The sequence below is a fragment of the Petromyzon marinus genome, chromosome 54 (genome assembly GCF_048934315.1).
Source record: "Petromyzon marinus isolate PM22_M1 ecotype Great Lakes invasive population chromosome 54, UKy_Petmar_22M1.pri1.0, whole genome shotgun sequence".
Classification (NCBI taxonomy): domain Eukaryota; kingdom Metazoa; phylum Chordata; class Hyperoartia; order Petromyzontiformes; family Petromyzontidae; genus Petromyzon; species Petromyzon marinus.
The window spans coordinates 8,840,372-8,865,073 of NC_133720.1; the positions used below are offsets into that span (position 1 = coordinate 8,840,372).

Here is a 24,702-nt window from a genome sequence, read left to right on the forward strand (position 1 = left end):
TGATGCTGGCACCTGGTCTGGAGTGATTGGAGGGCATGGGCCAGATCAGCTCAATAACAACCGTAGGAAGCTGCTAGATTTTTGTGCAGCCCATGGGCTTGTAATTACCAACACCCTGTTCCGGCATCGGCACATCCACACAACATCATGGATGCATGCCGGCTCCAAGCAAGAACATCTGCTGGACTACATAGTGACGAACCAGCGGATGCGAGCCCATGTCCTTGACACCAGGACGTACCGTGGAGCTGATCTGCCCTCTAACCATCGACTAGTCATCTATAAGATGCGCCTGCCATTCTTCCACTCCGGTGGTGGGTGTACACCCAGGACCCCATTACAACCTAAAGTGGCCTGGTCTCAGTTATCTGATGAAAGTTGCAAGCAAGAATTTAATCATCGCTTGCGGCTGGGGTTGGCATCGTCCCCCATTCCTCCTGATGTCGAGGGTAAATGGGCGAGGTTTAGGACAGTGACCCATGCAGCTGCAATGGCTGCTTTGGGTACACGGTCCAGACCTCCCCAGATACCCTGGCTGACAGAGGAGGTGTTCAGGATGGTTGAGAAAAGGCGACAGGCCCACTGTCATCGGCTACAGAATCCCACGTCAGAGAATGAGGAGGCTTACCGCAGCCTTCGCTCGGAGGTTCGGAGAGCCATGAGGCGCTGCAAGGATGGGTGGTGGTCGCGGGTTGCTGAGGAGATGGAGTCTGCCTCAGTGGCCCGCGATCACAAATTTCTATTTAACTCCATCAAAAAAGTAACCTGCAGCGCCACACCTATTACCATCATTAGGGGAAAAAACGGTGATCCAATCTCAGACCCCCAGGAACAGATATGCAGATTTGCTGAGCATTTCTGTGAGGTCCTGGAGGAGGGGAAATCCCTCAGCCAGGAAAACATCGTGGCACAAAGTGGGGGTGACCCTGCTGAGGCTGCAGTGCCTCAAATATTGGAAGAAGTCACCCCCTGTAAGTGGCTGGCTGAAGTACCATCTGTTGAGGAAGTACTGAAGGCGATCCGGAGTCTGAGACCAGGAAAGGCAGTGGGCCGAGATGATCTCCCAAGCGAAATGCTGAGGGAGGGTGGCGTTTGTGCACAGACTGCCCTATATGACATCATAACAACAGTGTGGACCACTGGACAGGTTCCGCAGGATTGAAAGGATGCCCTGGTGGTCCCCCTCTTTAAGAAGGGGGACCACACAGACTGTAACAACTACAGGGGTAAGGATTATTCAACATCGCCTTGTCCGTCTGCTACAGCAGAGGTGTAGGGAATTCCAGCAAGACTTACATCTCTGCTTTATTGACCTGGTCAAGGCCTATGATACCATCAGTAGGCCTGGGCTCTGGGTTCTTCTTCGTGCTTTTGGAGTCCCTGACTCTCTGCTCATGATCATTAAGAACCTTCATGATGGTGAGCGGGCACGGGTAAAACTACGTGGCCGGGAGTCAGAGCCATTCCCTGTACACCTTGGGGTGCGACAGGGATGTCCTCTGGCTCCCACATTATTTAACATCTATTTTGACCACGTAGTTCGTGAAGACTTCAATAGCTGTACCGGGGGAATCTCCATTTGGTACAGATATAATGGAAGTCTGATCGATGCCCGGGTGCGGTCAAAGGATGGCTCCCTATTGCTCAACCACGTTATGTAAGCCGATGATTTGGTAATAGCTGCTCATTCAGAGGAGGAATTGGAGACGCTGCTGGTGAGACTGGAGCGTGCCACTAAGAGATGGGGCCTTACCATCAGCCCCACCATAACTAAGCACCTGCCTGGTTATTTTGTACCATCGGACACTCCACCCCCAGGGAGAGGAGGCGAGAGAGGCATCTTAATTGAGCCCGCGGAGTCGGAGCGGATTTTACCCACATGGGAAGCAAGGGAGTCAGTGTGTGTGTGAATCAGAGTGTGTGTGAGTCAGAGTGTGTGTGAGTCACCCCCACAACTCCAAATCGGTGATGGGGCAGTTGTGGAGAGAGTGGAGAGTTTCCCATACCTGGGCAGTGTGCTTATGACCGGCTCCAGTTTAACAGCAGAGGTCTGACTCCGAATCAGTCGAGTGGCAATATCTTTTCATCGGTTGTGTGGAAGCTACCTGGTCTGTCGCTCCGCACTAAGCCTCAGGTCTTCTCGGCCACGGTCATTCCCTCCCTTCTCTACGCTTGTGAAAAATGGACCCCCCTAATGGAACATCTTCGCCGGTTAGAAACATTTAGGCTAGCCTGCCTACGATCCATCCTGGGTTTAACCAGGCTGGATTGTGTGAGGAGCTCACAAATCTTTGAAAGATCTGGGCAAGGTCCCATCGGTGAGCTCCTCCGGCAGGCAAGGCTGCGTTGGCTGGGTCATGTAGCCCGCATGCCCAGCCACCGCATGCTGAAACAGCTTTTGTTCGGCCGGATCGAGGGTGCTAAACGGGCGCGGCACGGGTTAGAGAAGAGATGGAGTGATGTGGTACAGGAGGACGTGGAGCTGAGTCGACTTGCCGATGACTGGTACCAGCGGTGTCAAGATTGGCCTCTGTGGAGGAGGCTCGTGAAGGACGCTACCGGGCAGTTGGAGGCAGTCGCCCTCCAACAACGGAGGGCGGAGGAGCGACGCTCACAATAACGAGCGGAGCGCCGGGTGGCTAAAGCACAGCAGGTTGGCACAGTAGGGGGCACAGGTGGTGCATCAGCCAGTCGTCTCAGTCAGTCGACCCGTGGCACCTGGGTCTGCCCCGTGACCTCCTGCCAGCGGGCGTTCGACACTTCACGTGGCCTCAAGGTGCACATGGCCTGGCACAAGCGTCGTGGTGACGTCACCGCCACTTAGTGGCGAATGGCGGTTGTTGTTGTCTGTGTCTGTCTTACTGTGTGTGTCTGTGTTTCTTAGTTGGCACAGTGGGGGGCACGGCTGGTGCGTCTGCCAGTCACCTCAGCGAGACAACACATGGTGCACTGGGTCTGTCCCGTGACCTTCTCCTCCTGCCAACAGCAGCAGTGAGATCCTTCCACACTTCACGCGACAGGCTCGAGGTGCACCTAGCCTGGCACAGGCGCGCCGTAGCGCCGTCACCGCCACTCAGTGGTGAGCGGTGGTTTGCTGTCTTGTGTGGCACGAGGGGGGGAGGGCTCGCCACACACCACAATCTCAACCGCAACTCTCTCGGCCTGCTGCTGATGATGATGCCGCTGCGTGTCCAGTCGTGATGTGAAGGTGGGGGTTAAGGGGGGGGGGGCTTCTCAGCCGGAGTCCACTTTGACTGTGCCCCCCCCCCCCATGGCAGCGTGAGTCGAGGCCACGAGACGCTCCCCCCACTCGGCTCACCGCTCACTCACGGCCAGCCCCCAGTTACCGCTCAGTTGACGGCGTCAGGCCCTGCCACCCCCCCACAACCCCCCCTACAACCCCCCCCCACAACCCCCCCCTACAACCCCCCCCACAACCCCCCCCCCCGCACGTCATCCGGCTGTACCCTCAATGTCCCCTAACGACTGCATCCCCGCAAACACCATCATCATCATCACCATCATCACCATCATCATCTTCATCACCACCACCACCATCATCACCATCATCATCTTCATCATCTTCATCATCTTCATCACCACCATCATCATCACCATCATCATCACCATCATTATCTTCATCACCACCACCACCACCATGTTCATCACCACCATCATGTTCATCACAACCCACCATGATTATCCATACCATCATCATTATCACCCAAACTAAACCCCCACTCCCCCCTCATCCTCCTCGAATCTTCTCCACCACCTCCTCCTTCTCGTCCTCCTCTCCACCTCCTCACTGCACGTCGTCATCACCGGCGCCGTACATCTCGGCGAGCCGCTGGAAGCGCGGCCCCCACTCGTGCAGGAAGTCGTAGCCCTGCTCCCCGTCGGGCCCCCCCCCGCCGGCGCCCCCCCCGGGGCCTCCCCCTCCGCCGGGGGGGCCCTCGGCGTCCCCGGCGCAGGAGCTGAGCGAGCTGAGCGAGTCGGCGGCCGAGCCGGCGCCCTCGTAGGCGTACACCTGCATGGAGTCGTACGGCGGAGCCAGCGGGTCGCAGTCCGCCACCCGCACGCGCCCCGCGATGAAGCCCTGCATGTCACCCGTGCCATGCTGCTGCTGCTGCTGATGCTGCTGCTGATGCTGGTGGTGGTAATGATGATGGCGATGGCTCGTGCTGCCGCTGGTGGCGGTGGAAGGTGCGGCTGGAGGAGGAGGAGGAGGAGGCGGTGGAGGCGGGCCCAGCTTCTGCTGGAGCCCGACCACGACGGGAGGGACGTCCTGGCGCAAGCAGCACAGCGCGCCCGCGGCGGTGCCGGCGTTGTTGGCGCCGGCGGCGGCGGCGGCGGCGTCGAAGGCGGTGGAGGAGGGGTTGGCGGACGAGGCGGCCTGCAGCGTGCGCAGGGCGCTCATGTCGAAGGCGCGCGTGTCCTCCTCCCCGCCGCCCTCGTCGTCGTACGCGATGATGTTCTCCCGGATCTCCTCCTCGTCGGCCGCTGCCAGCGGCTCCTTCCGACGCCGGCGCAGGGCGACGAAGAGCACGACGAGCACTGCGGTGGCGGGGGAGGGGCGGGGGAGGGGGAGGGGGGGCACTCCACGTTCCTACGGCGCCGGACCACGATCTCTCCGCGCGGGACGAACCGCCGCGCGTCGGCGATGCTCCCCGGAGCTCGCTCGCTTTGCCCGCCCCTCCGTGACGATGCGCCCACCCCCCCCCCCGCCCACGCACCGAGGAGGATGAGGATGCAGGCGAGGAGGGCGACGAGGGCCTCGGTGCCGACCCCGGCGAGCACCACGACGGGCTGCTGGGCGCTGCAGGCCACGTGCAGGGCGCCGTCGCGCTCGGCGCAGGCGCAGAGGCGCACCGCCAGCGTCCCCGTGGCGTGGCGCGGCCCCGGGGGCCCCCCCCCGTCCGACACGGACACCCCCAGCGGCAGCAGCAGCCCCCCCCCCGCGGCGCCGCCGCCGCCGCCGGCGCGGCCGGAGAGGCGGCGGCGGGTGAAGAGGGCGGCCGTGCCGTCTACGGGGAGAGGGTCGGGGGGTGGAGAGGGGGACGAGAGAGGGGCAGAGAGAGGAGAGGGGGAGGAGAAGAATGAGAGGGACGTGTGGGGTGATGGGACACGTGGAGGTCACGCGGGGGGGGGGGGTGATACATGTGAGGGGTGGACACACGTAGAGGAGGAGCGGGGGGGGGTGATACATGTGAGGGGTGGACACACGTAGAGGAGGAGCGGGGGGGGGGTGATACATGTGAGGGGTGGACACACGTAGAGGAGGAGCGGGGGGGGGGGGCACTCACTGAGGTTGTCCCGCAGGGTGAAGTTGTCGGAGGAGTCCGGGTTGAGCGAGAAGCGGAAGCCGGAAGGGGGTGACGACTCGTCCTCATCGCGTGCACTCAGCGTGTACACCAGCTGTGTGCGCAGTGGCGACGGCGACGTCATCATCATCATCATTACCCCCACGAAGACAAAGACTAAGACAAAGAACCCCCGTGTAGCCTTAACACACTGTTGAGGCGAGCGCTGTCAGCGAGCACCTGCGAAGGCCGGCACGGCACACGAGGGGGTGGGTGGCCAACACCACGCCCGGCCGCCTTTGTCTCCCTAGTGGCAATGTGTTTTTTTACACATAGCACCAGGTACTCAATTGAGGCTGAGTCGACCTAGGCGATGCCCAGAACCGGTTCAGATAATCGTCACTCGTGTTGGCCGTGAACGGGAATCGAACTCCGGTCGCGGGTTCGTAGCGCGGCACAGTAACCGCTACACCGCCGCTACATCACCCCCCCCACTCACAGCGACTCTCTCTCGCTCTGTGCGCGATCGGCTCGGCTGTGGGAGGTGGAGGCGGAGAACCGGGAAGCCGTGCAGGAACACGGGAGATCGTACACACTCCAAAGACAAAGATCCCCCGTGTAGCCTTGGCAGGCTGTTGGGACAAGTGCTGTCAGCGAGTAGCATACGAGGGGGCGGGTGGCCAGCCCCACGTCCGACCGTCTTGTGCTCCCAGTAGCGATGTTTACTCTCTGCACCAGGTACCCATTTGGGGCTGAGTTGACCTTGAGAGAGGCCCAAGACCGGTTCAGATAATTGTCACTAATGGCCGTGAGTGGGAATTGAACTGGAGTGACGGGGTTGGGAGTGCAGCGTGCTGATCACTGCGCCACTTTACCCAACACTCCGCACTCTTACTGACTCACTCACTCACACTGTCACTCATAGACTCACTCACACACACTCACTAACAGACTCGTTCACACACACTCACACATACGTACTTACACACTCCGCACTCTCACACATTCTCAGTCACAGACTCACACTCACAGACTCTCAGTCACAGACTCTCAGTCACAGATTCTCACAGACTCACACACTCACAGACTCACACTCACAGACTCACACTCACACACTCACAGACTCACACTCACAGACTCTCAGTCACAGACTCTCACAGACTCACACTCACACTCACAGACTCACACTCACAGACTCACACTCACATACTCACAGACTCACACTCACACACTCACAGACTCACACACTCACACTCACAGACTCTCAGTCACAGACTCTCACAGACTCACACTCACAGACTCTCAGTCACAGACTCTCACAGACTCACACTCACAGACTCACACTCAGACTCACACACTCACAGACTCACAGACTCACACTCACACTCACAGACTCACACTTACAGATTCACACTCACAGACTCACACTCACAGACTCCCACTCTCAGATTCACACTCACACACTCACACACTCACAGACTCACACACTCACAGACTCACACTCACACACTCACAGACTCACACTCACCGACTCACACTCACAGACTCACACTCACAGATTCACACTCACACTCACACACTCACACACTCACATATTCACACTCACACTACAGATTCACACTCACAGACTCACACTCACAGACTCACACTAACAGACTCACACTCACACACTCACACTCACACACTCACAGACTCACACAGATTCACACTCACAGATTCACACACTCACAGACTCACACTCAGACTCTCACCCACACTCACACACTCACACACGCACACTCACAGACTCACACTCACAGACTCACACTCACAGACTCACACTCACAGACTCACACTCTCACACTCACAGACTCACACACTCACAGACTCTCACTCACACTCACAGACTCACACTCACAGACTCACACTCACAGACTCACACTCACAGACTCACACTCACAGACTCACACTCTGCTGAACAGGGGAAAGCGCACAAACTCCACACTGAGTGGACGCCCGAGTCGGGAACCAAACCCAGGCGCTTGTGGCCGGGAGGCGGCGCGAGTGTCACCTGCCCCCCCTGCCCCCCTGCGCCCCCTGCCCCCCTGCCCCCCCTGCCCCCCTGCCCCCCTGCCCCCCCCCCCGGGCCCCCCACCTGTCCAGCCCGCGCCCCCTCACAGACGAGCGCCTCTGCCGGCAGCTCCAGCACAGGGGCGTTGTCGTTGACGTCCAGAACGCGCAGAGACACGCGGCCCCGGCCAGACAGCGCCGCCTCGTCTACACGCACCGCACGGGGGGGGGGGGGGGGCATAGTGGGGGGCAGGGGGGCGGGAGGCCGGTGAGGGGTCCCTGGTCTCTGTCGAGGTATAACGTGGTCGCACAGACTCAATGTGAAACTCTCTCTCTGTGTCTCACACCACCCTCTCTCTTTGTCTCTGTCTCACCCCCCCCTCTCTGTCTCCGACTCCCCCCCCTCTGTCTCCCACCCCCCCCTCTCTGTCTCCCACCCCCCCTCTCTGTCTCCCACCCCCCCTCTCTGTCTCCCACCCCCCCCTCTCTGTCTCACCCCCCCCTCTCTGTCTCCCACCCCCCCCCTCTCTGTCTCCCACCCCCCCTCTCTGTCTCCCACCCGCCCCTCTCTGTCTCCCCCCCCCTCTCTGTCTCACACCCCCCCTCCTCTCTGTGTCTCCCACTCCCCCCTCCTCTGTCTCCCACCCCCCCCCCCCTCTCTGTCTCCCACCCCCCCCTCTTTGTCTCCCACCCCCCCCCTCTGTCTCCCACCCCCTCCCTCTCTGTCTCCCACCCCCCCCCCCCTCTCTGTCTCCCACCCCCCCCTCTGTCTCCCCCTCTGCCCCCTCCCTGCGTGGCAGTAGCGATGAGCAAGTCGAGGCTTTCATCTAGCAGTGGACAGACCACGGCGTTCCCAGCCTCACCACCACCTCCCGCACGTTCGCAGGGGCGGGAGGGGGCGTCCGCTGGCGCGCCCTTGCCCCAGCGGCGCGCGTGGGCTATCTGGGCTCTCTGCGCCTGAGCGTGCGCCCGGTGCGGTTGGCGCCCCGCACCCACCGGTCTGCGTGGCGATCACCGAGAGGTTGTGCCACGCGCGCGTCTCCCGGTCGAGCTCCCGCGCCAGCGTCAGCGCACCGCTGCTTCCGTCGATCTGGAAGTGGCCCTCCGGGTCCGTGCTGCGGTCGATGGAGTACCTGGGGGGGGGGGTGGGGTGGGATCGGTCACACCACCAGGGGGTCAGCCGGACCACCACCAGGGTCAGCCACAACACCACCCCCAACGAGAGTATGACCACGCTACCACCACTACCACCACTGAGTGGTCAATCACACCACCACCGCCGCGTCCGAGAGGGAGAGCCACACCACCACCAACAACAATAACACCACCGAGGGATCGGCCTTGAACAGCAGTTGGCTTTTGAAGCCAGATAACGAGCGGCCGGGCGGGCGAGCGAGCGAGTTCCATGCGAGCGAGCGAGCGAGCAAGCGAGCGGGGTGGTCACCTGACAGGCACGCCGGCAGTGTCGGGGTCTCGGGCCACCAGCGTGGCCAGGAGGCGGCCGCGCGCCGCGTCTTCGCGCAGCTCCAGCGAGCGCTCGGCCGGGGAGAAGGCCGGGGCCTCGTCGCCGTCGTCCACCGACACCGTCACGCTCGTGGCGTCGCGGAAGGGGCCCACGGCGGCGGCGGCGGCGCGGCCCTCGGGGCCCGGGCCCTGCACCTCCACCTTGAGGAAGTAGGAGCGGCGGCTCTCGTAGTCCAGCGGCTGGTGGAGGGAGGGGGGGGGGGGGGCACATCATCATCGCGATCGTCATCGCTTGCCAGCCTCCATGGTAGTGGCGGTGGTGGAGGTGGTGGTGTTGGTGGAGGTGGTCGTGGCGGTGGAGGTAGTGGTGGTGGTGGTGGAGGTGGTGGTGTTGGTGGAGGTGGTCGTGGCGGTGGAGGTAGTGGTGGTGGTGGTGGAGGTGGTGGTGTTGGTGGAGGTGGTCGTGGCGGTGGAGGTAGTGGTGGTGGCCACGCTGCACGTGGTTGCTGTGACCCAGTGCTGCGAGGGTTGGTGGATCGCACACAGATGGGCTGTGAAACTCCCTTCCCCGTGGGCGTCGAGGAGGAGCAGCCGTGCCCTAGAGAAGGCGGCACAGCGAGTGGACTAATCTGCAACTGTTTCCATCTGTACGAGGATAGAGCCTTGCCCCCTCGCGCAATGCGTGGGTTCCACTTTCCTCCCGCACGGCCCTCGGTATGTGAAGGCGTTTTCGGTCAATTGGCCTGAGAACGCCTTCACATACAGAGGAGCGCAGAACTCGGGGGGAGATTTAATGGCGGCTCCTCAGGGCCTGATGCCAGCACCCAGCGGCCGACTCGTGCCGACGACGTCACGGGATCGTTGGCGTGCCACCCTGGTGCCGGCCTAGCCACTGCTCGAGCAACCCACCCCCCAATGTGTTTTTAAGCCCCCCTGCCCCCCCGCTCCCCCGCGTCACCTGCTTGAGGGTGATGATCCGCCCTGCCCCCCCCTGCCCCTACTGCCCTCCAGGATGATGATGCCCCCTGTCCCCCCTACCCCCTCCCCGTTCCCCCCCTACCCCCCTCCCGCCCCCGCCCCCCGGCGTCACCTGCTTGAGGGTGATGAACCCCTCGCGCGAGCCGGCCTCGGTGCGGATGTTGAAGGTGTCGCTGCCCCCTACGATGCTGTAGGAGAAGCGCGCGTTCTCTCCCACGTCGGCGTCCGTGGCGAGCACCCCCCCCACCGTGGTGCCCACGGGGGCCAACTCCGACACGGACATCTGGTACGTGTCTGGGGGTGGGGGGCACGGAGGGGTGGGTGAAACGGGGGAGGTAGGGGGGGAGAGTGTGGGGGTGATACAGGGCACGGGGATACAAAGGGCACGGGGGGGGGGGGGGTGTCACGTGGATGCCATTAAACACTCAGTACACATATACAAAGACAAAGATCCCCCGTGAAGCCTCGACAGACTGTTGGGACATTGCTGTTCGCGAGCACCTATGAAGGTCGGCATTGTGGCACACGAGGGAGTCGCTGGTCAGCACCACGCCCAGCCGCCTTTGTCTCCCCATTAGCGCTGTTTTATACATCACACCAGATACTGTTTTTTGCGGCTGAGTCTACCTAGGCGAGGCCCAGGACCGGTTTACATAATCATCCGTGGTGTGGTGGTGACCGCGAGCGGGAATCGGGTTCGTCCAGGAGCAGCACAGCGCGCTAACCGCTGCGCCACCGCTCCCCACGCTGGGCCACGTGACCGCGCGACGCAATCACTGAGGATCCGTCTCGGCAGCGGCTTCCGGAGTCAATGAGAGCGGCGACGAGAGACGGGGAGAGGGACATGGGGAGAGGGAGGGAGATGGGGAGAGGGAGATGGGGAGAAGGAGGGAGACGGGGAGAGGGAGATGGGGAGAAGGGGAGATAGCGAGATGGAGAGAGGGAGATGGGGAGAGTAGAGGGAGATAAGGGGAGAGGGAGGGAGATGGGGAAAGGGGAGGGAGATAAGAGGGAGATGGAGAGAGAGGGAGATGGGGAGAAGGAGGGGAGAGAGGGAAGGAGATGGGGAGAGTGGAGGGAGACGGGGGAGAGAGGGAGGGAGTTAAAGTGAAGTGCGAGTGACGCAGGGTAGTGCGAGCGTGATTATCACGGGGAGGGGCGAGGGGAGGCAGACTGGGGTTCTAGCGCCAGGCCCCTCCCCTCGTCCCCCCTCTCCCACTCCCTCCCTGTGTCGTCACCATCGCAGACGCCGCGAGAGCCTCGCCGAGTCTGGAGACGCCTTCTCACGAGGCGCCTGCACCCCCTTTGGGGCCACGTGGCCGGTCGCCCTGTATGTCCGTCTCCTGGCACGTGGCGGTTGAACCAATTGGCAAGCGTTCTCTGAAAACGGCACTCCACCGCCTCTGCTGGCAGTAGGGGCGGTGTGGGCACTCCCACCTCTTCCCAGCGGTACCGGCCAGTATGGAGTAGGCTAAGTACAACCGCTTGTATGTACAGTGTATGTGCAACGTATTTGCTGGAATCCAGATCTGTCAGAATATTTTTACTGGAGGAATCCGATAAGCTATAAAGCTCTTCTTCACAGAGGTCCAGTTATTTGGGACCTGGCCTCAAACAACATCGGGCAGCCGCATTGGCTCAGTAAGCAGGCAAGCCAGTCTGGCTATGCCGCTGCTGCTGATGAGACGTCCATGACGTCTCCTGGCCAAACCCCATTTGGCGGAGCCAGGAGACTGAATACTTACCCTCGGGGCTCCTCCAGAATCAATAAAACGCCTCTAGGGATGGCCACGTGGAATGTTCGAACGCTCACTGCGGCAGAGAGCCTGCCACTGTTCTGTCGGGAGCTGGACCGGTACCGCCTGGATCTCTGTAGTATTCAGGGGGTCCGGTGGACCGGACCGCCTCTGGCTCCATTCAACCAAGAGGTGTGGACGGTCCACTACTCGGGGCAGGAAACAACCAAACAACAGGGAGTGGCTCTTCTTCTCAACAAAAGAATGAATGCGGCATGGGAGCATGGCGGTGAGCTGTAAGCCCCAGACTACTTTGGGCTCGCCTTCCCATCAACCAGAGGTGAGGAGTGGTGGTCGTGGTTACTTATGCCCCCACTGAAGACGAACATCCGTGGAGGGATGCAGGCAAGGTTGATGAGTCAGATGCCTTCTATGACCTCCTGTTACAGGTGCTGGCTAAAGTGGCCCCTCGGGATAGAGTCATCTTGTTGGGTGACTTCAATGCCCGAGTTGGTCACGATGCTAGCACCTGGTCTGGAGTGATTGGAAGGCATGGGCCAGATCAGCTGAAAAACAACGGTAGGAGGCTGCTAGATTTTTGTGCAGCCCATGGGCTTGTAATTACCAACACGCTGTTCTGGCATCGGCGCTTCCACACAATATCATGGATGTATGCCGGGTCCAAGCAAGAACATCTGCTGGACTACATAGTGACGGAATAGCGGATGCGGGCCCATGTCCTTGACACCAGGACCTACCGTGGAGCTGATCTGCCCACTGACCATCGACTTGTCATCTGTAGATGCGCCTGCCATTCTTCCAGGACCCCATTCAAACCCATAGTGGCATGGTCTCAGCTAGCTGATGAAAGTAGAAAGCGAGAATTTCATCATCGCTTGTGGCTGGGGTTGGCATCGTCCCCCACTCCTCCTGATGTCGAGGGGAAATGGGCGAGGTTTAGGACTGTGTCTTATGCAGCTGCAATGGCTGCTTTGGGTACGTGGACCAGACCTCCCCGGAGACCCTGGCTGACAAAGGAGGTGTTCACGTTGGCTGAGAAAAAGCGACAGACGCACTCATCATTTACAGCATCCCACATCAGAGAATGAGGAGGCTTACCACTGCCTTCAATCAGAGATTCGGAGAGCCGTGAGGCGCTGCAAGGATGGTCGGTGGTCGCGGGTTGCTGAGAAGATGGAGTCTGCCTCAATGGCCTGCGATCACAAATCGCTTTTTACCTCCATTAAAAAAGTAACCTGCAGCACCACATCTATTACCATCATTAGGGAAAAGAACGGTGATCCAATCTTCGACCCCCAGGAACAGGTTTGCAGATTTGCTGAACATTTCTGTGAGGTCCTGGGGGAGAGGAAATCCCTCAGCCTGGAAAACATTGTGGGACAAAGTGGGGATGACCCTGCTGATGCTATGGTTCCTCAATTATGGGAAGAAGAAATCACACCCTGTGAATGGCTGGTTGAGGTGCCATCTGTTGAGGAAGTACTGAGGGCGATCCAGAGCCTAAGACCAGGAAAGGCACCGGGCATAGATGATTTCCCAAGCGAAATGCTGAGGAAGGGTGGCGTTTGTGCACAGACTGCCCTACATCACATCATAACAACAGTCTGGACCACTGGATGGGTTCTGCAGGATTGGAAGGATGCCCTGGTGGTCCCCCTCTTTAAGAAGGCGGACCGCACAGATTGTAACAACTACAAGGGGCATCTCACTCCTCAGTGTGTCGGGAAAGGTCCTGGAAAGGATAATTCAACATTGTCTTGCCAGGCACGCTGAGGAGAGGCATGTAGAGCCCCAATGTGGTTTCAGGAAAGGGCGGTCCTGCACAGATGCCATATTTCTGTCCGTCTGCTACAGCAGAGGTATAGAGAATTTCAACAAGACCTACATCTCTACTTTATTGACCTGGTCAAGGCCTACGATACCATCAGTAGGCCTGGGCTCTGGGTTGTTCTTCGTGCTTTCGGAGTCCCTGACCTGCTGCTCATGATCATTAACGATGTTCATGATGGTAAGCGGGCCCAGGTAAAACTACGTGGCCGGGAGTCGGAGCCATTCCCTGTTCACCTTGGGGTGCGACAGGGATGTCCTCTGGCTCCCACATTATTTAACATCTATTTCGACCACGTAGTTCGTGAAGCCTTCAATAGCTGTACCGGAGGAATTTCCATCTGGTACAGATACACTGGGAGGCTGATCGATGCACGGGTGCAGTCACGGAAACTTCAAATCTAGATTGGATGGCTCCCTATTGCTCAACCATGTTATGTATGCCGATGATCTGGTAATTGCTGCTCACTCTGAAGAGGAGTTGGAGGCGCTGCTGCTAAACCTGTAGCTTGCTACTAAGAGGTGGGGACTTACCATCAGCCCCACCAAAACTAAGGACCTGCATGGGTATTTTGTACCATTGGACACTCCACCCCCACAACTGCCAATTGGTGATAGGGCAGTTATGGAGAGAGTGCAGAGTGTCCCATACCTGGGCAGTGTGCTCATGATCGGCTCCGGTGTGACAGCAGAGGTCTCACTCCGAATAAGTCGAGCGGCATTATCTTTTCATCAGTTGCGTAACGCTGTGTGGAATCTACCTGCTCTGTCACTCTGCACGAAGCCTCGGGTCTTCTTGGACACAGTCATTCCCTCCCTTCTTTATGAAACGTGGACCCCCCTAACGGAAGATCTTTGCCAGTTAGAAACATTTAGGCTGGCCTGCCTACGATCCATCCTGGGTTTAACGAGGCTGGATTGCGTGAGGAGCTCACATATCCTTGAAAGATCTTGACAAAGTCTCATTGGTGAGCTCCTCCGGCAGGCAAGGCTGCATTGGCTGGTTCATGTCGCCCGCATGCTCAGCCACCGCATGCCTAAACAGCTGGATCCAAGGGGCTAATTGGGCATGGCATGGGCTAGAGAAGAGATGGAGTGATGTGTTACAAGAGGATGTGGAGTTGAGTGGACTTGCCAATGACTGGTACCAGCTGTGTCAAGATCGGCCACTATGGAGGAGGCTCGTGAAGGACGCCGCTGCTTGGCAGTTTGAGGCAGTCGACCTCCAACAACAACGGAGGGCGGAGGAGCGATGCTCACAAAAACGAGCGGAGTGCCGAGCGGCTAAAATACAGCAAGTTAGCAAAGTAGGGGGCACAGGTGATGAATCGCCCATAATCTCATTCAGTCGACCCATGACACCTGGGTCTGCCCCAGGACCTCCTACTAGCGGGCGTTTGATACTTCAGCTGGCCTCAACGTGCACATAGCCTGGCACAAGCATTGCGGTAATGTCACCACAACTTAGTGGCGAATGGCGGTTGTTGTGTCTTTGTGGGTGTGTGTGAATACGTGTGTGTGTACAGTCGATTAAGCCTGAAATGAGTACCTACTACAGTATGTAAACATCGCCACTAGGGAGACAAAGACGGCCAGGCGAGGTGATAGCCACCCACCCCCTTGTGTGCTATGCCGGCCTTCGTAGGTGCTCGCTAAACAGCACTTGCCCCAACAGTCTGTTAACGTTATATGGGGGATCTTTGTCTTTGTGTTTGTGTGTACCATACCTGTCAACCCCTTTTCAGTGCCAGACCTTATTGGTCACCCCGTGCCCTTATAAATCTCAACGTTCATTCTACAACGTCCCATCACAAGGGAGAAACACAAACAAAGGCAAACATTTTTTTTTTCCGTATTGAAACGGCTGTACGCCGTATGGATCTGAAAACTCAATTTCCCTGTACAAGAATACGGGGTAAACCGGATGGGTTGACAGTGCGTGTATGTGGGTGCGCGTGCTCACTCCTGGTGAATCTCGGGGGGTTGTCGTTGATGTCCCCCAAGGAGACGCTGACGGTGGCCGTGCCGGTGAGGCCCCCGCGCTGCCCGGCCATGTCCTTGGCCTCCACCACGAGCTTGTAGGAGTCGCGCACCTCGCGGTCCATGTTGGGCAGCGCCGTGCGGATCACGCCTGGGGGGGCGAGATGGGTGCGGGGGGTAAAAGTCACGATCAAATATTCAATGGATCCATAGCGTTGACTCTTTAAATGGAGGGAGGGTGGGGGTGGGGGTAGGTGCGGGTGAGGGAGGAAAATGAGGAGGGGAGTTGGCAGTCACGGCAGGCGGAGTTGGTGACGGGACGTGGGAGGGTGAGGAGAGGGTGAGGGTGAGGAGGGGGTGAGGGTGAGAGTGTGAGGGTGAGGAGGGGGTGAGGGTGTGTGTGTGTGTGTGGAGTACGTGTGGTGTGTGTGTGTGTGTGGAGTACGTGTGGTGTGTGTGTGGAGTACGTGTGGTGTGTGTGTGGAGTATGTGTGGTGTGTGTGTGGAGTACGTGTGTTGTGTGTATGTGTGTGGAGTACGTGTGGTGTGTGTGTGGAGTACGTGTGGTGTGTGTGTGTGTGGAGTACGTGTGGTGTGTGTGTGGAGTACGTGTGGTGTGTGTGTGGAGTACGTGTGGTGTGTGTGTGTGTGGAGTACGTGTGGTGTGTGTGTGGAGTACGTGTGGTGTGTGTGTGTGGAGTACGTGTGGTGTGTGTGTGTGTGGAGTACGTGTGGTGTGTGTGTGTGGAGTACGTGTGGTGTGTGTGTGGAGTACGTGTGGTGTGTGTGTGTGTGGAGTATGTGTGGTGTGTGTGTGGAGTACGTGTGGTGTGTGTGTGGAGTACGTGTGGTGTGTGTGTGTGGAGTACGTGTGTGTGTGTGTGTGGAGTACGTGTGGTGTGTGTGTGTGGAGTACGTGTGGTGTGTGTGTGGAATACGTGTGGTGTGTGTGTGGAGTACGTGGTGTGTGTGTGTGGAGTACGTGTGGTGTGTGTGTGGAGTACGTGGTGTGTGTGTGTGTGGAGTACGTGTGGTGTGTGTGTGGAGTACGTGTGGTGTGTATGTGTGGAGTACGTGTGGTGTGTGTGTGTGGAGTACGTGTGGTGTGTGTGTGGAGTATGTGTGGTGTGTGTGTGTGGAGTACGTGTGGTGTGTGTGTAGTACGTGTGGTGTGTGTGGAGTACGTGTGGTGTGTGTGTAGAGTACGTGTGGTGTGTGTGTGGAGTACGTGTGGTGTGTGTGTGGAGTATGTGTGGTGTGTGTGTGTGGAGTATGTGTGGTGTGTGTGTGGAGTATGTGTGGTGTGTGTGTGGAGTACGTGTGGTATGTGTGTGTGTGGAGTACGTGTGGGGTGTGTGTGTGTGTGTGGAGTACGTGTGGTGTGTGTGTGGAGTACGTGTGGTGTGTGTGTGTGTGGAGTACGTGGTGTGTGTGTGTGGAGTACGTGTGGTGTGTGTGTGTGGAGTACGTGGTGTGTGTGTGTGGAGTATGTGTGGTGTGTGTGTGTGTGGAGTACGTGGTGTGTGTGTGTGGAGTATGTGTGGTGTGTGTGTGTGTGGAGTACGTGTGGTGTGTGTGTGTGTGTGGAGTACGTGGTGTGTGTGTGGAGTACGTGTGGTGTGTGTGTGTGTGGAGTACGTGGTGTGTGTGTGTGTGTGTGGAGTACGTGTGGTGTGTGTGTGTGGAGTACGTGTGGTGTGTGTGTGTGGAGTACGTGTGGTGTGTGTGTGGAGTACGTGGTGTGTGTGTGTGTGTGGAGTACGTGTGGTGTGTGTGTGTGTGGAGTACGTGTGGTGTGTGTGTGTGTGGAGTACGTGTGGTGTGTGTGTGTGTGGAGTACGTGTGGTGTGTGTGTGTGTGGAGTACGTGTGGTGTGTGTGTGTGTGGAGTACGTGTGGTGTGTGCGTGTGTGGAGTACGTGTGGTGTGTGTGTGTGGAGTACGTGTGGTGTGTGCGTGTGTGGAGTACGTGTGGTGTGTGTGTGTGTGGAGTACGTGTGGTGTGTGTGTGTGTGTGGAGTACGTGTGGTGTGTGTGTGTGTGGAGTACGTGTGGTGTGTGTGTGTGGAGTACGTGTGGTGTGTGCGTGTGTGGAGTACGTGTGGTGTGTGTGTGTGTGGAGTACGTGTGGTGTGTGTGTGTGTGGAGTACGTGTGGTGTGTGTGTGTGTGGAGTACGTGTGGTGTGTGTGTGTGGAGTACGTGGTGTGTGTGTGTGTGTGGAGTACGTGGTGTGTGTGTGTGGAGTACGTGTGGTGTGTGTGTGTGGAGTACGTGGTGTGTGTGTGTGTGTGGAGTACGTGGTGTGTGTGTGTGGAGTACGTGTGGTGTGTGTGTGTGGAGTACGTGGTGTGTGTGTGTGTGTGGAGTACGTGGTGTGTGTGTGTGGAGTACGTGGTGTGTGTGTGTGTGTGGAGTACGTGTGGTGTGTGTGTGTGGAGTACGTGGTGTGTGTGTGTGTGTGGAGTACGTGGTGTGTGTGTGTGGAGTACGTGTGGTGTGTGTGTGTGTGGAGTACGTGTGGTGTGTGTGTGGAGTACGTGGTGTGTGTGTGTGTGGAGTACGTGTGGTGTGTGTGTGTGTGTGGAGTACGTGGTGTGTGTGTGTGTGGAGTACGTGTGGTGTGTGTGTGTGTGGAGTACGTGTGGTGTGTGTGTGTGTGGAGTACGTGTGGTGTGTGTGTGTGTGGAGTACGTGTGGTGTGTGTGTGTGTGGAGTACGTGTGGTGTGTGTGTGTGGAGTACGTGTGGTGTGTGTGTGTGTGTGGAGTACGTGTGGTGTGTGTGTGTGTGTGGAGTACGTGTGGTGTGTGTGTGTGTGGAGTACGTGTGGTGTGTGTGTGTGGAGTACGTGGTGTGTGTGTGTGTGGAGTACGTGTGGTGTGTGTGTGTGTGTGGAGTACGTGTGGTGTGTGTGTGTGTGGAGTACGTGTGGTGTGTGTGTGTGTGGAGTACGTGTGGTGTGTGTGTGTGTGGAGTACGTGTGGTGTGTGTGTGTGTGGAGTACGTGTGGTGTGTGTGTGTGTGGAGTACGTGTGGTGTGTGTGTGTGGAGTACGTGTGGTGTGTGTGTGTGTGTGGAGTACGTGTGGTGTGTGTGTGTGTGTGGAGTACGTGTGGTGTGTGTGTGTGTGGAGTACGTGTGGTGTGTGTGTGTGGAGTACGTGGTGTGTGTGTGTGTGGAGTACGTGTGGTGTGTGTGTGTGTGTGGAGTACGTGTGGTGTGTGTGTGTGTGGAGTACGTGTGGTGTTTATAGTTTACAGGAAACACCCACGCGCATTACTCGCAGTCTCATCTCCTGCTCTTCCCCGTCTCTCTCTCTGCTACCTCTCTCCCCCTGTCTCCCTTCTCAATCTCTCCCTCTGTCCCCCCCCATCCTCCCCTCCCCCTTCCTCCCTGCAACCTCCCCCCCCCCTCAAACCGCACGTCCCCCCAGGGCCACGTTACTCAGCGCACCCCCCTTCCGGTAACTCATTACGGACTGAGGGGCAGCACTGAACACGGGGGAGCACAGGGGGTGAGTGCAGGGTGGGGGGCTCGTGGGATGCTGGGGTAGGAGTTGGTCGGAGTGACGTGACGAGTGAATTTACAATTTTCGCGATTGAGCTCTGGGTATAGACCACGAAACGATTTTAGCCCAGTCTGTGTCGTGAAACCATCTACCACCCGACTCTCAACCAACCCACCCACACGCCCGCCCACTCACTCGCCGGCTCACTCACTCTGGGGTAGTTGGACGCAGGAGGGAGAGAGGGCGAGAGAGAGAGAGCAGGAGATAGAGGGAGAGAAGGGGAGAGGATGAGAGAGAGGATGAGACAGGGAGACGGAGTAAGAGAAAGAGGTGGAATAGGAGAGAGAATGGGAGAGAGGGAGAGAGAATGATGGACTCGTGCCGTGAATCCGGCTGGTCGGTCACGTGACCACCCCCCCCCCCCCAAGGAAGCCGATGGCTCAGAGGGAGGGGGGGGGTCAGCGAGCCCCCCAAAATTACAAATTGAGGGGGGCTCCTCTCTCTGCCCCCCCCCCAGAGCGGCAACGCACCCCACCGCCTGGGCGCCCTCCTCCCCGGTTCAAACAGAATCATAACTATTAAAAATAATTTATTATTTTTACGTGTATTATTATTTCTTCTAAGTGTATTATAAGTGTATTATTGTTTATTATGAGTGTATTATTCATTATAATATTATTATTATTCTAACAAGCGACTGGGCAGCAGACGCCTCCTGCGTCCCCAATTCCGCCCACCGGCGTAAATCCTCCGAGGGTTATTTTACAGCCCATAAGCCAGCTGGCCTCCTCTGGCTGGTGGTGGTGGTGGTGGGTGTAGTTGTATCAGCGTGGTGATGGTTATGGTGGTTGTGATTCTGATTGTAACGGTGTGGTGATGGTTATGGTAGTTGCGGTTGCATCGATGTGGTGATGTTGTGGTGCAGTGTTGGTTGTAGCGGTGGTAATGATGGTTTAATCGGTGTGGTGATCGGTGGTGGTCAATCAATCAATCGACAGAGACCCATCACAGTACAGGGGCATGGAGAAGTGACAGGGATGGAGACAGATACCTCTGGTGGTGGTTGTGGTGCCTGGCTGTGGTGGTACTGGTGGTAGTTGTGGTGGTGCTGCTGCTGCTGCTGGTGGTAGTTGTGGTGGTGGTGCTACTGCTGGTGGTAGTTGTGGTGGTGGTGCTACTGCTGGTGGTAGTTGTGGTGGTGGTGCTGCTGCTGGTGGTAGTTGTGGTGGTGGTGCTGCTGCTGGTGGTAGTTGTGGTGCTGGCTGTGGTGCTGCTGGTGGTAGTTGTGGTGGTGGTGCTGCTGGTGGTAGTTGTGGTGGTGGTGCTGCTGGTGGTAGTTGTGGTGGTGGTGCTACTGCTGGTGATAGTTGTGGTGGTGGTCCTGTTGCTGGTGGTAGTTGTGGTGCTGGCTGTGGTGCTGCCGGTGGCAGTTGTGGTGGTGGTGCTACTGCTGGTGGTGGTTGTGGTGGTGGTGGTGGTGCTGGTGGTAGTTGTGGTGGTGGTGCTACTGCTGGTGGTAGTTGTGGTGGTGGTGGTGCTACTGCTGGTGGTAGATGTGGTGCTGGCTGTGGTGGTGCTGCTGGTGGTAGTGGTGGTGGTGCTGCTGCTGCTGGTAGTTGTGGTGGTGCTGGTGGTAGTTGTGGTGGTGGTGCTACTGCTGGTGGTAGTTGTGGTGGTGGTGCTGCTGCTGCTGGTAGTTGTGGTGGTGGTGCTACTGCTGGTGGTAGTTGTGGTGGTGGCTGTGGTGCTGCTGGTGGTGGTGGTGCTACTGCTGGTGGTAGTTGTGGTGGTGGTGCTGCTGGTGGTAGTTGTGGTGGTGGTGCTGCTGGTGGTAGTTGTGGTGGTGGTGCTACTGCTGGTGATAGTTGTGGTGGTGGTCCTGTTGCTGGTGGTAGTTGTGGTGCTGGCTGTGGTGCTGCTGGTGGCAGTTGTGGTGGTGGTGCTACTGCTGGTGGTGGTTGTGGTGGTGGTGGTGGTGCTGGTGGTAGTTGTGGTGGTGGTGCTACTGCTGGTGGTAGTTGTGGTGGTGGTGCTACTGCTGGTGGTAGATGTGGTGCTGGCTGTGGTGGTGCTGCTGGTGGTAGTGGTGGTGGTGCTGCTGCTGCTGGTAGTTGTGGTGGTGCTGGTGGTAGTTGTGGTGGTGGTGCTACTGCTGGTGGTAGTTGTGGTGGTGGTGCTGCTGCTGCTGGTAGTTGTGGTGGTGGTGCTACTGCTGGTGGTAGTGGTGGTGGTGGTGGTGCTACTGCTGTTGCTGGTGGTGCTGGTAGTGGTAGTTGTGGTGGTGGTGGTGCTAGGTGGTAGTTGTGGTGGTGCTGGTGGTAGTTGTGGTGCTATTGCTGGTGGTAATTGTGGTGGTGCTGGTGGTGGTAGTTGTGGTGGTGCTGGTGGTAGTTGTGGTGGTGCTACTGCTGGTGGTAGTTGTGGTGGTGGTGGTGGTGCTACTGCTGGTGGTAGTTGTGGTGGTGGTGCTGCTGCTGCTGGTGGTAGTTGTGGTGGTGGTGCTACTGCTGGTGGTAGTTGTGGTGGTGGTGCTACTGCTGGTGGTAGTTGCGGTGGTGGTGGTGCTACTGCTGGTGGTAGTTGTGGTGCTGGCTGTGGTGCTGCTGGTGGTAGTAGTTCTGCTGGTGGTAGTGGTGGTGGTGGTGGTGGTGCTGCTGCTGGTGGTAGTTGTGGTGGTGCTGGTGGTAGTTCTGGTGGTGGTGCTACTGCTGGTGGTAGTGGTGGTGGTGGTGCTGCTGCTGGTGGCAGTTGTGGTGGTGGTGCTGCTGCTGGTGGTAGTGGTGGTGGTGCTGGTGGTAGTTGTGGTGGTGGTGCTGCTGCTGGTGGTGGTAGTGGTGGTAGTGGTGGTGGTGCTGCTGCTGGTGGTAGTTGTGGTGGTGGTGCTACTGCTGGTGGTAGTGGTGGTGGTGCTACTGCTGGTGCTGGTGGTGGCACCTGTTTTGGCATCAATGGAGAAGTGTGGCTGTCCCTCGCGCATGCTGTACACGAGCTTCGCGCTGTTCCCGTACGCGGGGTCGTCCGCGTCGCTCGCCGACACGCGGATCACGGAGGTGCCTGCGGGGGCGGGGGGAGGGGACAGGGCACAGAGGGCCGGATCAAGGCGTAGGGGCTTCAGAGGCTGCAGCCCAGCGGCCTCCGCAAGCTGGAGGGCCTCCAGACATTAAGTGAAAAGCTAGTTCACTTGTGAATTTCATTTGTTGTTCACCTTGTAAAAATACATTTTGTTTTTCTTTAACTTTCTTTTTCTTTTGGAAACATTACTGGGGGCCTCACAGCGCCTGTATCCCCGGGGCCAACACAATCTCAATCCGGCCCTGGGTGCACGCAGCCTAATAAACCCACACGCCCACGGATAGCCCACCAGGTGTACATTAAGACTGAGCAGTCCTAAGGGAGGGCCAGGACCGGTTCAGATGTTCGCTATCACTGATGTCGGCCGCGGCCGCGAAGCGATGTTGGTGTCGCCGGGTTGCGCTAACCGCTGCATCTCCGCTCCCCACACACGTGCACACTCTCCAGAGGGGCGGCCTTGAGTGCAGCCTGCTGCACCAGCAGTGGCGTGCGTCAGACATTGCAGAGCTGCGCCTTTAACCAATATCTCTCTCTGTGTGATCTCTTCCAACTCTCTCCCATCTCTCCCCCGCCTCTCCCCCATCTCTCCCTGACCTCTATCATCTCTCTCCCGTCTTCCCCATCTTTCCCGCATCTCTCTCCCATCTCTCACCCCATTTATCTCCAATTAATCTGCCACCTGTCTTCTATCTGTCCGCCACTTCTCCCATCTATTACGCTTCTCCCACCTCTCCCCCATCTCTCCCCACCTCTACCCCACCTCTCCCCCATCTCTCCCCATCTCTCTCTATCTCTCTCCCACCTGTCACCTACATTTCCCATCTCTCCCATCTCCCCCACCTCTCCCTTATCCTTCACCCATCTCTCCCCATCTCTCTCTCATTTCTCTCCCACCTCTCTCTCTCTCTGCCACCTCTCTCTCCCTCTCCCCCCCCCCCGCCCACCCTCCCCACCACCGCCCACACCTCTCGCGTGCCAACACGTGCGCTCCACGTACCCACGTCGGCCATCTCGGGCACCACGGCCCTGTAGGGAGCGTCGGGGAAGCGCGGCTCGTTGTCGTTGATGTCCTGGACCTTGATGATGAACTCGGAGCGGGGCTCGAGCGGCGTGCCCGTCAGGCGGTCGAGCGCCTGTGCCACGAGGGTGTACTGCGCCTTGTGCTCGCGGTCCACGCGGCCTGACACGCGGATGTCGCCCGTGTACTCGTCGATGAGGAAGGTGCTGCCCGCACCCTCGCCGCTCAGCACGTACCTCACAGAGCCGTCCTGGTGGTCCAGGTCCGAGTAGAGCTGAGAGGAGGAGACCGGGAGCGGGAGGGGGCAGGACGGGAGGGAGGGAGGGAGGGAGGTGGGGGGGGGATGAGCGCTCAAGGGTTGTCGGTTTAACCACCAACAGCAGAGTTCAACGGACCACGGGAATGATGCTCACCCCGAGCCCTCATTACTTTGATAGTGCATTGTCTTTGAGCTGTGTGACGCCTTTTTGGCGTCCTCTGTTGGGTCGAGGCTCCAAAGAAAGCCATCCCTTGGTGTGGACCAATCAGTTTCCAGGACAATGTATATATTATCATAATGTTTTTGTTTGCATTTTGACTGCAGGTATTGTGGTTAATGCAGACATGAATCCTTGTAAAAAGGTTTCAGTTTTGTTGCCAGAAAAAAGGGGAAAAACCCTATTATTGGACCACGGGAATGTTTTGTTGGTGACTTGGGTTGGGTGGTGATGGGTGGTGGTGGTGGTGATGATGATAGTGATGATGATGGTGATGATGGTGGTGATGATAGTGATGATGGTGGTTATGGTAGTGATGATGATGGTGATAGTAGTGATGATGGTGGTGTGTGAGCCGTGAGCGGGTTAAACAAAAAATAGTAGTTACAAAATAAGTAGTGTAGTGTGTGAGCCGTGAGCGGGTTAAAAAAAAATAGTAGTTACAAAATAAGTAGTGTAGTGTGTGAGCCGTGAGCGGGCTACCCCCAGGGTTTCACAGTTGTCGGCGCGCTAAGCACTGCGCCACCGCTCCTCGGTTCTTCACCCGCTAATCTACCTCGCCATTGATTGGCGGTGATGATTGACAGCATTGAGTGGTGGGCGGGCATGAGAGAATGCTTTAATTGTGTCGCCTGCCCCTCCCCCCTAATTCCACCCCCCCCCCCCCCACCGTGGCTGCAATCGTTGTTCATTAATTATAATCGACCCCACCCCCTCTCCAGAGTCTCTTGGTTAACATCGCTCTTTGTGGGGAATCGTTCAGGGCTGCCTGGAGCGCCGTTCAAACAATCATCGTCAGCAGCAGCAGCGTCATCAGCAGCAGCTGTACCAGCACCAACTTAATCAACACCATCTTCATCATCATCAGCTTCATCATTATCAGCTTCATCATCATCAGCTTCATCATCAGCAGCGTCATCATCATCAGCAGCTGTACCAGCACCAACTTCATCAACACCATCTTCATCATCAGCAGCGTCAACATCATCAGCAGCGTCATCAGCAGCGTCATCATCATCAGCAGCGTCATCATCATCAGCTTCATCAGCGCCAGCTTCATCAGCACCAGCGTCATCATCATCAGCGTCATCATCATCAGCTTCATCATCAACAGCTGTACCAGCACCAACTTCATCATCGGCAGCGTCATCATCATTATCAGCGTCATCATCATCAGCTTCATCATCAACAGCTGTACCAGCACCAACTTTATCAACAGCAGCTTCATCATCAGCAGCTTCATCAGCGCCAGCTTTATCAGCACCAGCTT

At 57.9% G+C, this 24,702-nt stretch overlaps 1 protein-coding gene across 1 annotated transcript in view; it reads right to left on the reverse strand.

Moving 5' to 3' along the window:
* Positions 1-3,449: 3,449 nt before the first annotated feature.
* LOC116954068 (cadherin-7-like) overlaps positions 3,450-24,702 on the reverse strand; it is a 70,225-nt gene continuing 48,972 nt past the window's right edge. Inside the window, exons 4-13 of the mRNA XM_076052161.1 lie at positions 22,936-23,230; positions 21,801-21,920; positions 15,342-15,509; positions 9,907-10,088; positions 8,797-9,056; positions 8,349-8,485; positions 7,438-7,559; positions 5,307-5,418; positions 4,737-5,027; positions 3,450-4,557 (exon numbers count right to left, since the gene is read on the reverse strand). Coding sequence (XP_075908276.1) covers positions 3,806-4,557; positions 4,737-5,027; positions 5,307-5,418; positions 7,438-7,559; positions 8,349-8,485; positions 8,797-9,056; positions 9,907-10,088; positions 15,342-15,509; positions 21,801-21,920; positions 22,936-23,230 — 2,439 coding nt within the window. The 3' untranslated portion in view covers positions 3,450-3,805. The remainder of the gene's footprint in view (positions 4,558-4,736; positions 5,028-5,306; positions 5,419-7,437; positions 7,560-8,348; positions 8,486-8,796; positions 9,057-9,906; positions 10,089-15,341; positions 15,510-21,800; positions 21,921-22,935; positions 23,231-24,702) is intronic.